The 17409-nt window shown below is 45.3% G+C and overlaps 1 protein-coding gene across 1 annotated transcript; it reads right to left on the bottom strand.

The window, feature by feature from the left end:
* Positions 1-437: 437 nt before the first annotated feature.
* Positions 438-1118, bottom strand: LOC146723739 (uncharacterized). Its single transcript, XM_085481276.1, has one exon. The coding sequence runs from the start codon at positions 1116-1118 to the stop codon at positions 438-440; it is 681 nt and encodes a 226-aa protein (XP_085337402.1).
* Positions 1119-17409: the final 16291 nt, after the last annotated feature.

The following is a 17409-nucleotide window of genomic DNA, read 5'->3' as shown; positions in this document are numbered from 1 at the left end:
TCTCCGATTTTATGAGTAAACTCCATGGTACAGGGCATGCGAAGAAATATTGTGATAAAATAAATCCTCTTTTCAGGATTGCCGCTTTCTTTACAATAAACTGTTTATTGAGGATAAATCCTTGCAGATCGACAAATGTTGGTACAGACATGACGAGGTCTCTCTCTCTCTCTCTTTGATGCGACTCAGTCGAGAGAAATGACGAAACTCTACAGCCATCTCACATCACTTTGATTATGTATCCTCTTCCCCTCTCTAAACAGTTGTTTGTGTAAACATTTTTAGGTGATTTTGCGCACAACGTTGGTCAACGGATTGTACTGGATCACACAATCGTGTATAATGAGGCAGTACGCAGTGGTATTATTAGGTACGTTGTTCTTACACTCAAATTCCAATCTCACATCCACTGTTCCGCTCTTGATCGGTTTGTTTTGTCAAGAACAGTCAATAATCACAAGCGGACCGTTTTGTAAAAACCGTGTGACGGTGAGATTAAGCTCAAGGTATTCGTATCCGTAATAGTTCTTGCAGAAACGTGTGTAGATGTCGCACAGAATTGACCATCTGTTTTTATCAAAATCCAGATTCATGTCGTCGTACGGATAACTTTCCGAGTTCAGAAAGAATTTCACGTTGGTTAATTTGCAGTCGTCGAATCGACTGATATCCTCGGACATGACATTTTTCCGGCCTGTCTGCAGAGCAAAAATAACATATCGTGGCTTCTCCAGTTGAGTTGCAGTCTTAATGGCCCACGAATGCTTGGTTGTAAGCTGCAACAGTGGAAACTCATACAGATCCCACAAGCAAAAACCCATGCTGAGATAACGTCCGCTTTCCAGAGCGCGCAGCATCGACAGCTTGTTGATCTCGCTCAACAACACATGTGGCATTCGCCATTGTATTTTAAATAAGTTGATTACAGGAACCAACGCCGAATTTCCAAACAGACAATTGTTGTCGTTGCGCGATTGTAAGATCAATTCGTGACGCGCATTAATCACTACCCGTTTGTAGTCATTACAAAATTTTAATAACATGTAGAGCGGTACGCAGAAATTGAAGTGTCCATTCGCAGAAATCGGATCACTCCAGGCGGCGTTACTCATAACCATGCTTCTATCGAATGATATCGTTACATAGTTTTTGAGTAAACTTGTTATTCCTACATTTCTGTTGCGATCAATTTCCACACCATCGAGTTCATATCGAATCTCATCAAACATGAATGCGATGCAATTATTTCCCAGTGTCACATTGGATCCCTCAATTGGATGGTTTATCTTTAGTTGAACGGGCAACCCCCTCGGTTGCGGCCGAATCCTAACTCCCAAGGGAGCGGAGGGAGCCGCAGCCGGGGGGACCAAGGGAAGGGGTCGCTTGCCTGCGGGGTCGGGCTTTGCTCGGCTCCGCGGGGTGCGACCTCTCCCCTCACGGACGTAGATGCGGCGGAAAGGCCCCCCCCCCACCGGGAACCGTAAGGCACCGGTGGGGGGGCATCAACGCCGTACAGGGTCCCCTTCCCTTTCAGGGAAGGGTCTCCCTGGTGAGAGCCTCCAGGGTGACTGCCGAATCCCCATTCCCTTTGGGAGGGGGAGGCAGCACCACTCTGGAAGCGGGGGTGGCGGCTCGAGCGGGATACTCGAGCCGCGACCCCGCCCCCCAAACTCTTTGGGAGAGCACGGCGTGGGACCGGTGTCGCCCTGTGCCGCAACCGCGGTGGAACCGCACAGTCATTGACTGTGCGGTCGGGGAGGGGTCTCGGCCGCAAGGTCAAGGCAGCTCCCCGGAGACGGCTTGGCGGGGGGGCGGCGAGACGGCATGGGATACCAGCATCCTCGCCGTCCCCTATCCAACGCCCAGGAAGGACACCCGCTGGGGTTTTAGTACGGTAGGTCTTGGGCTCCCTGGTCGAACCATTCGTGGCTCGACCAAGGAGAACAAGGAGTCCCACATAACCCGCACCTCTATCCGGAGGTGCGCGGTATCATGACGGTTTCCCCAGCGTCACAAAAAAAAATGGTTTATCTTCAGTTCTCCCTCGATATATATGAAACTCTCGTATGGCAATGTATACAAATCCTGTTGTTGTATGGGTATTCTTATCTCATCACTATGTCCAAACGTTGTGTTGGCAAATGGGTTGTATGTGTGAGTCTCGATCTTGACGATGTGATCGTCAAAGATTGACTCGTCCCCGATGTTGAGGATGTCTATCATCGTTTAAATGTTTCGTACCACGAATCCCAAAGATTGTAAAAACGCAATGTTTGATGCGTTCAGTTTCTTCTTCTTATCGCAACCAGTTGATTAAATATTAAAGTCGACGTTGTCGTTACTGGCTTCGTAAAGATTGTGTTATCCCTCGCGTCTTTGTTCAACACAAGCATCTCATATGCCGCACACGTACGTTATTGCTGTCGCCGTCGTACGTGCAATCTAATGGTGATTTCTTCTCTTCGAAAATCGAGTAATCGCCCGTTCTGATCGATAACGCGTAACGTTAAATCCGTAATGCTCCGTACAATGATCGGAAGATAAATGATGTGCGCCGGTGTTTCCAATATCTTATATTCTGGTAAAAATTCATGTATCGTGTGAACGAGTTTGCCGTTACTGTACGCACCCGCGGTCACATTACCTTCTACGCGAATAATGTTCACGTTGATAATGTTAATCGGCATGTCCGACTCATACTATTTTCGCGGCTGCAGTATACGGTTTGAAAATCCTAGCAGCGATCCAATATTGTTAGGCTTTCTAAAATGTATTTTGTAAACGCATTTGATCTCGCTCCTCATTGTATTGTAATTAGCGCGTAACACTCGGCCATTTTCCATCTTCAAAGTCATCGTCGTTAGTATGTTTTTTATCGTCGACACGAATTGCGTGTAGCGGACGTTTCCGTGAAACTGTATGTTTCAAAAACTCGTGTATCGCTTGCAACTCATACGATCCCTCAGAAATCGTAATTTTTGCGTCGTCTTTGCCAATATAAAATTTATTATTCAAGGAATTTACATTTAATATCGTGTGATAACTCTAAAAATCCGCTAGGCCGAGCTCATATTCACCATCGCTCAAATCTACGGTGGGAAAGAAGTTTACCGCGAGAACACTACTCCTCCCAGTCAGCGTGAATGTCATAGACATGTTGACAAAACTATTCAACAAATATTGAGTTAAATAGTGCAATGTCCGTCTTTAAATGTACATGAGTCAACCTTTCGGAGAAACTGCAAGCACAATTGTCCACAGTTGTTTTGATTGTAAGTTTGATAGAAAGTGCGATTGTACTCTTTCTTTATCACATTTAAATGTCGCATCAATTCCTTGGGTGGTCGGAAATTACCAAAACTGTCAAAATATATAGCGCGATTCCCTCTCTTTGCATACGCTACCCAATGAGTACCCGATCCTTCAGCGTTATCCAATTTTACGATGCCGCTCTCGCTTCGATATATACCTCCGATCAGTAATAAATCACGCATAAAAACACCTCTAAAATACGGAATGCGCATACGTTTTGCCAGTTGCACATTGGTAGTTACGCCTTGCGGCATTTTTAGCGTCTTTTTGACGTTTTTTTTTCCCTTTCTTTCTCGTTAAGGCTTCTCGTCCGTATTTGTATAGCGCGAGATACAATCCGTGACCTTCCATGGCGCAATTGTGACGTAGCATCTCTTGCAACTGACGTTGTGCAACTTTTCTATCATTCACCATCTTTGCTACGCCAGCTGTTCCACCGATCAAGGATCCGAGCGCGCCCAACACTGGTAGAATCGGCAATACACCGCCGCGTTTCGCTACCGGAAGTATGCGTTTCTTTGTCCTCGTTCTCGTCTTCAGATCTATACCAAACTTCGTTTTGGCCTTCATCGCTGCTCAGACAGCTGTGGCGGCGGCTCTTTTACCAAAAGTTGAATCTCTCGCAACGATGCGAGTTTGCGCTTTTTGGGCGAGTATCTTATCTGCCGCGTGTCTCTCGGTGAGATTGTTGCTCCGAGAGTACGCTATATCGTGTTCACGGCACGCCGCGTCCAATTGGTTGATACCTCGATCGCTTCTGGCTAATCGTTTTTGTAGTCGCGTGCCCGGGCCGTAAAACTGATAGCCTGGAATATGGAATTCGATCGGAAGTGCGTTTATCGCGTGATTTAATAGACCTCCACCTATTTTCGTTGACATTCGCAGCAATCCTTTATCATAGGCGTTGGACCGTTAATGTGCGTTTCCTGCCACGGTTGATTGTAATGTTCAAGACAGCGTCAATAAGTCTGAATCTTCAAATCCGCTTTTATATGTTCTAAAAGTTTGTCTCATAAACGTAATACGTAATAACCAAAATTATGCAGTAAAACAATCTTAGGAATAAACTTCAACTGCTCAACAGTAAGCTCGAGAATATCGTAAGCACTTGATAACAGAACAAACATTTTTTCGTTACTGAGCACTTTGTGGTTCCGCGCAGCTATAAATAGGCAGGAGTTTGATTCAAATCAGAAGTTGAAGAATGAAATTCGTGCAACAACCTTTCGCGATACGCGTGACAAATTACGACGTCAGATTACACTCAATGAAGAACAACGTGGAGATGCATAAACACGGTACTCGTTGGGGTCATCCCAGTGCACGTAATCAACCTTACTGTCGGTTAGCGTCATAGCGCGAGGCATTCCCCTGCCAGATTTTGGGTAGTCCGATTCAATCCGTGTCAACGGTGCGATTATATATTTGTATTTGTCCCCCTTGCTACTCTTCACACGACCTTGCGCATCAAAATTGCGTTTATGCACGTTTGTCGCCAATAATATGTGCTTGTATTTTTACAAATTGTTCTCTTGGTAAACAGTCTTCTCTTGAAGATCAACTCGTACAATCCTGGCGTTCCAATGTACCGCGTGTCGCCTATGATTATATTGTCATCTTTATCAATCGCGAATTTCTTGTTTCCGATGCGTATTTCATTCTCGCCAAAATAGACTCCATTTACATTATCAATCTTTTTTTTTATCAGCACCGAGGAGAGCGTCCATGTACTCTTGTCCTAATAGCCCCAAATCCTTTCGCATCTATTGTTGGCCTTTCGACAATTTTAACCAGTTTCAAAGGGTTTTTTGGACGGGTTACGCGTGGTTTCGAAAACATTTTCGTCTACGAATGTTTTGGGTATCACAGGTTGTGCGCTTTTCGGTGTAAAAATTATCGGCAGTAAAGCGTCCAATGGCTTCGAAATATCTTGCAGAATATCTCGCTGTGCATTTAATTCTCTTCTCTTTTCGGTGTTTCCTCCTCCTCCTCCTCCTTTTTCTCCTCCTCCTCCCTTTCTTTATATCGCTTGATGGTTTTATGTTTTCTCTTTTTCGATGTCTCCCCCTCATACCGCGTCTCGATCTTCACACCGCCGTCGTCAGTGTTTGGCTCATTTTTCACCAAAATTGTTGCATTGTCGGCAATCTTTTGTAGCGGTTCAATAATAGGTTTAAAGTGAGTCTTGACTGCGATATCGTCATTGATCTGACCGGTTTTCAAAGCACGATGTTTTTTGCGGATCGATTCGCTTGTTTTTGCAATCTCCTTTGCTATCTTTTCACGTTCGCGAATATTATTAGCCATGTCAGCAGAGTAAGAACTTCCCTAGAGTAAACGTTTTAATCTTTTTCAACAGAATACGGGCATTGATTAACTGCTTTGTGGTATCGCAAACACGTTAAATCTTTTTCTATATTGCCCATTTATAAGCAAGCTATCCTTGTCTATCTTGAAATCCATACTTTTGTTGCCAACAAATATGACATAATTTACTGAAATCCTCGTTTGACATGTCGGTATTCACGTGATCGTTGTATACGTGTTTCAAGTTAGTACCATCCTGTTTAAACAAAATTAGCAGGTTCGCGTTGTCGCGTATAAGATGTTTCGGTATTCTTGCGTATGTCTAACAAAGATAGAAGCAGTCGACGTACGAGTGGCGTCCCATTGAAAAGTATTCTTTTATAGTATTTTGCTTATCGCACGCAACATCATCAAAAAAAAAAATCGAGTTTGGACATGCTTTGCTCAGTAGAATGACGTCGCTATTATTGGAGAATGTAAAGTAGCCGATTTCGTCAATCGACGTCAACAAATTCTCCAAATATCAATATTTTGGCTGTTGCAGTGATTTTGAGTACACGTATACGTTTTCAAAGCGGACACCATGCAACCTTTCTATCAAACTAATCAACACATTAGTTTTATTGCAATTCGAGGGGCCGCAAACGATCGCGCGTATAATATTTGGTAGCATCGTACCGAGCTAGTGAATCGCCTACGATTGCTCGACGCTTCGCGCCAAGCCGGCAACAACGCGCACGACAACGAGATTTTGTCGATCATCGAGAAACTTCAAAGCGGGCATTATTATAAATTAAACAGAGTCCCGACTAACTAATCAGTCCATCACTCGCATCAAAATGTCTATCAATAAATTGGGATTATTTAAACCAAGAAATGACGAAACCGGCACAAGTGGTCCTTGGCATAGATTAGTGAAAAGTTACGTGCATGAAAACGCTCTATGTCGCGTCGTTACGGACTATGACGCAAGATCGCGCAAGATTCGCCGTGTAGCGCAACCTTTCTTTTTTTTTTTTTACATAAAGCTGACACCGATGCCGCCAACAAACTATATGTGGAATCTTGTATTAAAAGATTGATGATCCAACAAAAAAAGTCAGATGAAAAGCTGGCTGCGTTGGAGAAGGATGTACGAGCGTTGGAGACTGTGATAAAAGAGCTTCTGCGTGCGCCAAACACTACCTCAGAAACAGACATCTAATGAGCGGTTGGCTCAGAAACGTTTATCACACAAACGGCATATAGATAAACAAAGGATTATCAGTGTTTTACTAATCTACAATGAGCAGCGACGGTAGTTACGTGACCGCTGAAACCTGCAGTGAAAAGTCTAGCAGTGAACGGCGTATCGGCTGCTGCGAACGAAGCTACGTACAACTCACTAAGGGTTGCAAACGAGGCTACGAACAAGTACTTAAAAACTGCGATCGCCTCAGGTACGGCTGCGAACGGGCCAGGGCAGGCTTTGAACGAGTCAGAAACGACTTGGAACGAGGCTGCAATCGAGTCAGGAACGATTTTCGAAACTGTCAAGGGCGTGAGTGAACGGCTAGCTAACCCGAAAGAACGAAAATCTAACCTGAAAAAACGAGGCAAGAACGCGAATGAACGAGAATCTAACCCAAAACAACGAGAATTTAACTCAAAAAAACAAGAATCTAACCCGAAAGAACAAGAATCTAACCCGAAAGAACAAGGCAAGAACGCAATAGAACGAGAATTTGACCCGAAAGAACGAGGCAAAAACGCAAAAGAACCAAAATGAATAGTGAAAAGAACAACAAACAACATAGTTTGGAGAGACGGCAGTTGGTAAACGAGTTGCATGCTCCAGCAAGAAAAAATTTCCCTCGAAGACATGTCATAGTGCGGGGATACGATGATCTGTGGCAAGCCGACATTGTCGAGATGCATCCGTACTCCCGTTTCAACAGAGGTTATCACTACATACTCACCGTCATCGATGTGTTGAGCAAGTATGCGTGAGCTGTACCACTCAAGAGTAAAGAAGAAAGCCAGACAGCTGACGCAATCGCCGAGATAATTCGAGATAGCAAGAGATGCTCGAAAAACATGCAAATTAATAACGAAAAGGAATTTTACAACGCCGATGTGCAACGGCTTATAATAAACATGACATTAATCACTATTCTACATATTCGGTATTGAAGGCATCGCTCGTCGAGCGATTTAATCGCACGCTAAAGAACGATATGTGGAAAATGTTTACGCTGAATGGCACTTACAAGTGGATCAACATGCTGCCGCGCCTCGTATTGGATTACAACGCACGCAAGCATCGAACGATTGGTATGCGACCTGCCGACGTTACTCCCGCGATCGCTGAAAGACTTTTGGCTACCGTGTACAATCATGTAAAAATCGCGGATCCGGCAAAGTTCAAAGTAGGTGATCAGGTACGCGTCAGCAGGTACAAACAATTTTTCGAGAAGGGATACACGCCAAATTGGACAACCGAGATGTTTAAGATTGTTAAAATGCAGCATACTAATCCCGTAACAAATCTACTCGAAGATTATCGCAAGACATCTATCGCTGGAGCGTTTTACGAGCACGAGCTGCATCGCGCAAATTATGCGGATGTGTACCTCGTGGAGAAAATACTGCGCAGGAGGGGTGACGAGGTTTACGTGAAATGGTTGGAATTCGACAGTTCGCACAACTCTTGAATACATAAAAACAATGTTATTTAATGTATTTTATTCAATCATTGTATAACATAATATATATTGTATAACATATATGAAATATATGAAATATATAACAAAATATATATAATTTCCATTAATACGTCCTTACAATATAATTTATTATTTAATGTGCATCATATTTTATTCAATTATTTCATTTTATAACATAATATATATTGTATACCATATATAAAATATATAACAAAAATTATATAATTCTCATTAATACATCCTTACAATATAATATAAATATAATATAAATATAATATAAATATAATATAAATATAATATAAATATAATAAATATATCATTTATTTACAACGGTATTCGATAATGTCCCCACGGCAAGGTGTCGACCGAATGAGGTACGACATACCGCTTGTCGTCGTAAGGACTTAGAGCAATTTTTGTTTCGCTGATGGTATACACTTTATGCAATTTCGATCTTATACATGACTGCTGACGCGTCATTTCAATTTCTTCATTAAGACAGCGCGTATAATTGTCGAATGTTATACTACGCGCTATAACGTTACTTTTGACGCCTTTTGTCTTTTTAGTGTCCTGTTTACCGTCCACCTGCAAAGCATACATTTTTGCTCTAAGCCCGACGAATTCGGTCATTATCGCGCCGTTATTCTCATCTTTCATCAGACCCGGCATCTTTTTATTCGCGAGCGGTATACCGTACGCATTATTCGCAGCGTAATCGCTGGTATCGAATCAAGCGATATCGCGTTTCAAATTTTTATAGACATCCTGGCATTTAATTTGATATATTAAACTGTCCGTGTTGGTATACATTACTTTACAATTGTCACGATAGAGCGGTGACATGTATTCGTGGTGAAATTCATAAAGACATACTTTAGATATGTCGAGTATGCACATGCCGACGTAGATTGGTTTGTAGAATTGAACTTCGAGTTTGCGTAATTCTATGGCAACTAATTTTTTCGAAAATATGATTGTACTATGAAAATTTGGTTTCGCGATCATTGCCTCCGCACCGTACCGTCCGTCTCATTTTGTTAATAATTTTACATCCATATGATTGCGCACATTTTCCATCGTCTTGCCGAATACCGCATTATTTATCAATTTGTATAAATTTTTTTCAAAATCGTTTTTCGCTTGTGTTTTAAACTGTGTGTAGAGTTCGATGTATTTTTGAAGCTACGCTGACTGCGTGAATTGTAGTATGCGGTATATTTTTGTTATGCGTAGCTCGTGGCGCGTGCACTGCTGCAGATTACGATAGTGTATTACGTAGCGCTTCTTATCGTAAAGCGTTGCGAGGAGTTTATACTCCCGCGTGCCGGGCGGCTTATCGCGCGTCGGGCAAAACGGTAGGTCAATGTGTGCGTCATGAAGATGCTGCGGATACTCTAAATCTACTTCGAGAACATAACCTATAGGCGACTCGAACGCGATAGATGATATATCAAAATTCGATACATCGTCGACCCACTGAAAATTGGCATACGGCAATGGTTGACACATTGCCCATCCGTACAAATTATTTACATCAAAATACATGAGGTAAGATGAGGGTTTCGATGAATCGTACGATTGCATGTACTTGTTATTAGCCTGTGCGTATTGACCTGAACATTGACTAAGGCCGCCGCGTATACCTCGTTCGACAAACATTACCATGTCAATATCTGTTAATATTTACAATTAACTGTTAATAATTACAATTTTATATTTGTATGTTTTAACATGGCGTCCCATGTATATCCGGGGAGAGTATAATAATACGTGGGATCAAGTCCATAACTTTTTATACAACTGTCGCAAAATTTTTCAAATATATCGGCCAATAACAAGACATCAATTTTTAAATATAAATCGTTATATTCGCCGCGTTCGAAGGGAGAATTGGCTCCAGACGGTCTCGGCGTGCGCGTAATCACTCTCGGATACTGTGTCGCCGGTTAGGGAACTGTAAAATAAGTCGCGCGGCGGTAAACATGTGTCTTGTAATCTGTCCACGCAGACTATGTATTCGTACGGAAAGACGCCCTTCCGTGTCAATAAATTGAACGTATCTGTCGATAAATTTTGATATTCCGAACGTAAAATTTTTAGTTTATCTTTATCCAAAAATGATGCTAATTTGTCAAGACTAGCGCTGAGAAACTTATACGAATCGATAAACCGTAATTTAATATAATTTTTCGAATTATTGTCTTGCGTCAATCTAACAGTTTTTGAGAATGATATATATTTTTTCTTCGTTATTGGCAGTAATTCGATTTCTTCTTCGAACGCTGTGGTCCTCGATAATGAAATGCGCACCTGATAAATTATGAAAGACTATAAAAATACAAAATGATTCTTTGTAATTTAAGTTACAATTTGAGTGCGCGGGACCTCTGTACTGCTCGCGATCGCGGACGCGTGTATCGTCTTCGTCAAACGGTTTTTCACAAATGTGACGATGCGTCGCGGTGCGAAATTTTAATCACTCGTCAGGCGTTAAATTTACCATGGGGACATTGGTTGTTAAAATATGTTTTACGCGGATTGCTAAATTTTTAAGCTGTTTGGCGAACCACGCGACGCAACCGACACTACGGCGGGAATTGTACGCTGACAACAAACTGTCGTATGAACACTGTACGTAATACGCGATGCTGAACACTTGATGGTGTTGATAATTTTTGGCATCTTCGGTCTTTACTAAAACACTTGAGGTCGGCGTACACCACAAACGGAAGCCGCTCCTTCCTCGTGTAGTTGTTGAAGCTGAGCCACTTGTCATTGTCGCTCGGCAACCGGATAGCGCAGTCGTTCAGTTTCCCGCAATCTTCCGTATGCGCCTGCAATTTATCCGCCGCTCCGAAATAGTGTAAACATCTGAAAATAATAAAAATTTTAATTAAAATTATTATTAATATAATTTACGTGTAATAAATATATACTTACCGATCGCATATATACCTTTTACATTTCTTTTTGCTCATTGTCAGTTGCGAGCTCACGAGGCGAGACAGATTCTTTATGCATGTGAAATGTTCGGCGCTGTTTTCGTCTTCCACGTATAGCAGATTGACGTGTCTGTCTTTCTTTTTTTCCGAAAGACATAGCGGGACGATGTTCTCGTTGTCGATGATGTACACGGAGATGTCGTTTGCAAGTTTAAATTTTTTAATTTGATTCACAGTCACTGGAAACTCAATGTTTTGGAGATTCAGCACTGTGGTGTAATGCGAATAGGAGGATTCTCGTTCCACATGTCTTTCAGCGGGGTACAGAGCGGCCACCACTGACCATGCGAAACATGCATTGTCCGCTGATAGCACATTAACCACCACTCTTTTTGCCATAATTTTTCGTGGTAATGTGATACGGCATCCCGCGCGCATAGAATTATACTTATTTAAATTCACTGTCAAATCGATTATCCGCAACAATGCCCAGGCGCTATTGCGTTCCTGGAACTCTTCTAGCGATGCTAGCGTGAGCTCGATAACGCGATGCTCGTACCACTCGCGTACATCAGACGCGCGAAAGAGTTCAAAGTTTCTCGTGTTGATACTTTTATTGACGCGCTTGTCACCTGATACAAATTCGCCGTTGAAAACAGTGTTCACTTTCACACTGATGTGTCTCTGCAGCACATTCTCCACGTTTTCGACTACAATGTCTGCGGCATTTTCCAAAAATTGACGCGGTTCGATATAGTCTGCGTTAATTACTGCACCGGTCAGTATACGGCTATCGAACGCCGTATCGATTTCGCGCCAAACGAGTCTTTGCACGTTATTGCCGCCACTGATTTCAGGCGTAGATCAACTACCGCCGCCACTGAATCCAGGCATGGATTTACCGACATACCGTCTCTGCAAGTGCACCTTTGCACTCTCGTATCGCGCTATTCTCGCTACTAGAGATTGCCTTTGTCCAATCGAGATACGCGGACGCTTGACACGGCTGCGTTCTTCTAGCTCTTCGCACTCTTGCAGCCATCCAAAATATTTACCCAAGGTGGCGATTTGGCGGAAACGCTCCAACAGGTCGCGCTCAACATTCTCCGCGTTCTCCATTTTTTATTGCAAAAACAATTCACTCACTATGCTCACTACTATGATCGCTAGTGGTCACCGTACTATGGCCCGGCAGCGGCATCGGTTTTCATTATATATCCCGATCTCTTTGTTCTTCAACAATTGTTAATTCGCAAGAAATATTTGCGATATCTACTCGCTGATAATTTTCCGAAATACATAGATAAAGTCGCCCGTTACCTTTCTGGTGTCAATTTCACCCCGTCGCAAGCGGTGAAAACACGTCACAACCAGCGAAGACATGTCGCGAGGTCGCAGGCAGCGACTTGTTCGCCCCCCCCAAACTTTTCCCGCTGATATTTCTTAGAAATATACAGATAACGTATAGATTACATATCAACCCCCTTGATTGTCGGCGCTCACCAAGCGGCAGCCCTTCTTAGAATTTGATTAACCAGAATTTTTACCTTATCTTGTAATAGATATCTGAATGTCGGCGCTCACCAAAGAATCGGCGGCAGCTTTTTTGTTATTAATAATTCGTAGAATTTGATTAACCAGAATTTTTACTTTATTTTGTAATAGATATCTGAATGTCGGCGCTTACCAAAGAATCGGCGGCAGCTCTTTTGTTATTAATTATTCGTAGAATTTGATTAACCAGAATTTTTACCTTATTTTGTAATAGATGCCTGAATGTCGGCTCTCACCAAAGAATCGGCGGCAGCTCTTTTGTTATTAATAATTCGTAGAATTTGATTAACCAGAATTTTTATCTTATCTTACAAGCTTATCTTACAAGCTTATCTTACAAAGATGCCGCTTATCTTGTAATAAATATCTTACAAAGATGCCGCTTATCTTGTGATAGATATCTTACAAACTTATCTTATCTTGTAATAGATTTTGCTGGAATGTTTATCTTTTGTTTATAAACATATCAGGTAATCTAAGCCCTTTATCAGGTAATATGAGCTCTTTATCAGGCAACCTGAGCTGATAAGATAAGCTTATCTGCTGATAAGACCCCCTCCTCCGCGTGACGTCACCCCCCTTACCCCCGATTCCCCCCTGCCCCTCACCCCCCCCATTGCCCTTGGGTTAGAACCCGTCTAGTATACCTACTGAGCAGGGAGGTGATCCTTTGATGATAACTGTCGAAGGGGCAAGAGATGGAGATCTTGGATGATCCCCCCCGTGGACCGCCACCTTGTCGTGGTGGGGGGGCTCACCCTTCGCAAGAGGATACTCTTGCGAGGGGTGCCAAGAGCGGTCTGTACCTCTTGTAGGGGTACACATGGCCTGGTGAGGTCATAGGGTCTCGGCCCGCCACCCTTGGAAGGCCACCAAGTAAAAAAAACCAAAAACCAAACATGATGGAACGGCGAAACGAAAAAACCGTTACCGGCCCAGGCAGGTCGGATATGCCAGGGCCCGGCGGGGAGGGGGGTATTGTCCCGGCCCCCACCCCGTCGTCATCGCACGACGGGCATGGAGCAGAGGGAGGGGGTCCTGTGATTCTGATGGAGACGAAATCACAGGACTTCGACTACGCGGGCGAGGCGGCTCTGTGGTACGACGAAGCGGGATCCAAAATGTCCACCGCGGAGCTCTTCCGTAGGGCCATCCAATCATGGAAGGCCATGAAGACGGAGGCGAAAAATTTCGTTGGATCGATCCGCGAGGACCTAGAGGAGGGGGGTGTGGAGTTGGTGGAGGAGTCGGCGAGGGGCCACACCGACTCTGCCACGACCTGGGCGCAGAAGCTCGTGTGGATTGCTTCAGAATTCACACGACGCGAGTGCGCACGGGAAGAGGAGAGGAAGGCAAGGAGTGTTGCCGCGGCCCCTGGTGGCGGAAAAGAACTTCGCGACCAGGGGACCATGACGAAGGGGACGAGGAGAAAGGAGGCGCAAAAGGAGGGGGCTCTTATGCTGGGGGAGTTGGGGGCCAGACTCGGGGAAATATCCTCGAGGCTGGCAAACAACTCGGACCGGCTGAGCCTGATAGAGCGGCGCCTCAGGGAGGTAGAATCCGGCCGAGCGAGGAAGACCCGGGGGGCTCGGAGGGTTCGCGAGTAGAGGGGGAGGCGGGGACGTTGGAGGCGGACGTCTCCGCAATGGAGATGGGGACTGGGGGGTCCAGTGGAGAGGAGGAGAAAGGGGGGAGCACCACCGCCACCACTAACGGTGAGTGGGTCGCGGTGGTGAAGGGGGCCAGGAGGAGGAGTGGAAGGGGGGGGAGAGATGGAGAGAGAGAAGGAGGAGTTGAGGTCGCAGGAGGCGGCAAGAGGGGAGGAGTGGTTGGCGGCGGAGTGACCGCCGCCAATGTCATGGGTGCGCCGAGGTGCTACCGGTGCCTGTGTGTAGGTCACACGTGGCGCCGGTGCACCTCGGCTGTGGACAGGGGTAGCCGCTGCTACCGCTGCGGCTCCCCTGGCCACAAGGAGATGGGGTGCCTGTCCGGCCTTAGATGTCCGCTTTGCGCGGACTTCCGACGGCCGGCCAGGCACCGACTAGGAGGACCGGGATGCCTAATGGCACCTCCGGTGGAATCAAGGGGGGAAGGCGTGCCGTCCCGCTCCCCTCCGTCGCGGGGGGTCGTGCCCACGGGTGCGGCCGTCTGCGGCGGGGGGGCTCGTCACTTGCCGACGTCTAAAATAGACGCCGGATGAGGGTGTCGGGGGGGACATGGGGGCGCCTAGGCGCTCCCCTTCCCCCCCACACACCCTCCGGGAGGGAGGGGCCCCACCGGTCACGGGTGAACTCTAACCCCTAACGGGGTGGAGGGATGCCGCGGCCGGGGGGGTCGGGAACGAGGGAGGGCCACGTGTCCCTGGCGGGCGGGCATGCCCTCCCGTCCGGGTCGCCTGGGCCCCTCTCAAGGACGAGACGTGACGTGTGGGGCCCTCTCACCGGGAGCCATTAGGCACCGGTGGGAGGGCAACACCGTCCACGGAAGGGGGTTCCTCTCCTTCTGAGAGGAACCTCCTGATGAGGGCCCTTTAGTGGACCGCCGAACTGGACCACCCTCTTGGGGGTCCGGGGGTTGCAACTCTGGGGGGGCGAGGGGCGATGGCTCGAGCGGGAGCTCTCGAGCCATGGCTCCGCCCTTCAAACTTTTTGAGAGGGCGCGGCGTGGGGTCGATGTTGCCCTGCGCCGCAACCGCGAGGTACCCGTACAATGACGGGGGGAGGGTGCCGCGGAAGGCGACACCCTCCCAAGGAGGGATATGGCGGGGGGGGCGGCCAGTCGGCATGGGATATCAGCATCCTGGCCGTCCCTTACACAACGCCCGTGAAGGACATCCTCTGGGGTTTTAGTGCGGTAGGTCCTGTCCCGGCTCACCGGCCCGCTAATTCCGACTCACCGGCCCGCTACGGCGGACCGGCCAGACGGGGCAGGGAGTCCCACATAACCCCCGCCTCTACCCGGAGGCGGAGGGTACCATGAGGTTTCCCCAGAGACAACAAAAAAAAAAGATCTTGGATGATCAGGGAGTTCGGAAGAGGAAGGGGAAAGATTTCGCAGGTTTCCGCGGTCTCTGCAGGAAAACGAAGAGAAAAGCTTCGCGGGGTTTCAGGAAAGGAATTAGGGAAGCAGTAGGATATGTAAGAATATTGTATTCGAAAATTATAGTTAGCTATCTGATAATCTATGTAAGTCTGACGCTCTCTAATTCAGGTTCCTAATTTCTCCCTAAGCGCTCGGTGAACCTGGGTGGAATCGATTACGGGAGCCTCTGCCACTACTCGAGTCACTTCTTGCCTCGATTCCGTCGACTTCGCGCGTGCCTTACTGCTCGCGAAACTTGATTTTTTGAAATGTCTACTACAAATATGAACAACTAAAGATTTTTGAAAATATTCGCGTAGTTAAATAAATTCCCGAGAGAAAAAAATCTATATATATTTATCCCTATATGCGCCTTAAGGTGAGAGGGGAAAAAGGGAAGTTGAAAAATACCACGAATCTCTCCGTTAGTGCGAGAAATCAACTATGATTTTTGAGGGAGGTAAAGAAAACCACGAATCTCTCCGCTAGTGCGGAAAATCCACTATGATTATTGAGGGAGATAAAGAAAACAACGAATCTCTCTGCTAGTGCAAGAAATTCACTATGATTCTTGAGGGAGGTAAAGAAAACCACGAATCTCTCCGCTAATGCGGGAAATCCACTATAATTTTCAAAGGGTAAAGAGGATAAGGAGAAAGAGACGCTCTTGAAAAAAAACTTATATAGAAAAAGAATATCTTTAAAATAAAATTTAGTATATAAAAAGGCTAACTAAGAATATCTTTGTTTGGAATCCGGGAATTATTTACAAGAAACAAAGTAATAGTAATTATCTCGTAGTGACTCACTACTTATTAAGCGCGTTGATTCTAATGTAGCTTCGAAAGATTGGCGGTTGGCTGCAGGTGATGGCTCTGTGGCACTCTGAAGGCACTGACACTTATTGCGCACAAGTACAAAAAGCACTAATAATACTGACTGCCGGAGAAAAAGATAGTAATGCTCCGTGGCACAGTTCGCATTTATGTCCCGTTCTTGGTTCACACCCTCCGTTTTTTTCTCTTAATAAGATCCTGCGAATAGGAATCCATAAACGCAGTTTTGGATATTTTTACTTTCCCTTTTCATGGGGTGAGTTCCAAGGATCGACGAATTAAAAGTTTTATTACCAGGATCCTCGAATCGGTGTTTGTTTCTAAAAAACGGAGATATCTCGAAATTAGGTATCGCCGGCGGTGTTTGTTCTTAGATTTTTTCGGCGTGCATTGAGATGTTCGGCGGTTATTAGTGATATTCTTTTGTCGACGGGACTGCCGATTTATGACTTATTTGGCAAAGATTGACGGGTGTGTTCTTCCTCTAATCTTATTTTCTTGAGGAAAATTTACTTTCGATGCGTTATTGCCGTCGTGTTCTCACGATTTGTACACGAGAATTTCCGCTTTGGTCGGCGCGTCTTATTTACTAATTTTATAGATACATAAATATATATTTATTTTTTCTCGCTTTTATTGTGTGCCTCGGGTAAGGCACAAGAGGTTGCG

The sequence above is a fragment of the Nylanderia fulva genome, unplaced genomic scaffold, assembly GCF_048542155.1.
Source record: "Nylanderia fulva isolate GAGA-0341 unplaced genomic scaffold, ASM4854215v1 Scaffold170, whole genome shotgun sequence".
Lineage (NCBI taxonomy): Eukaryota > Metazoa > Arthropoda > Insecta > Hymenoptera > Formicidae > Nylanderia > Nylanderia fulva.
This window is presented reverse-complemented; position numbering and strand designations above follow the sequence as displayed.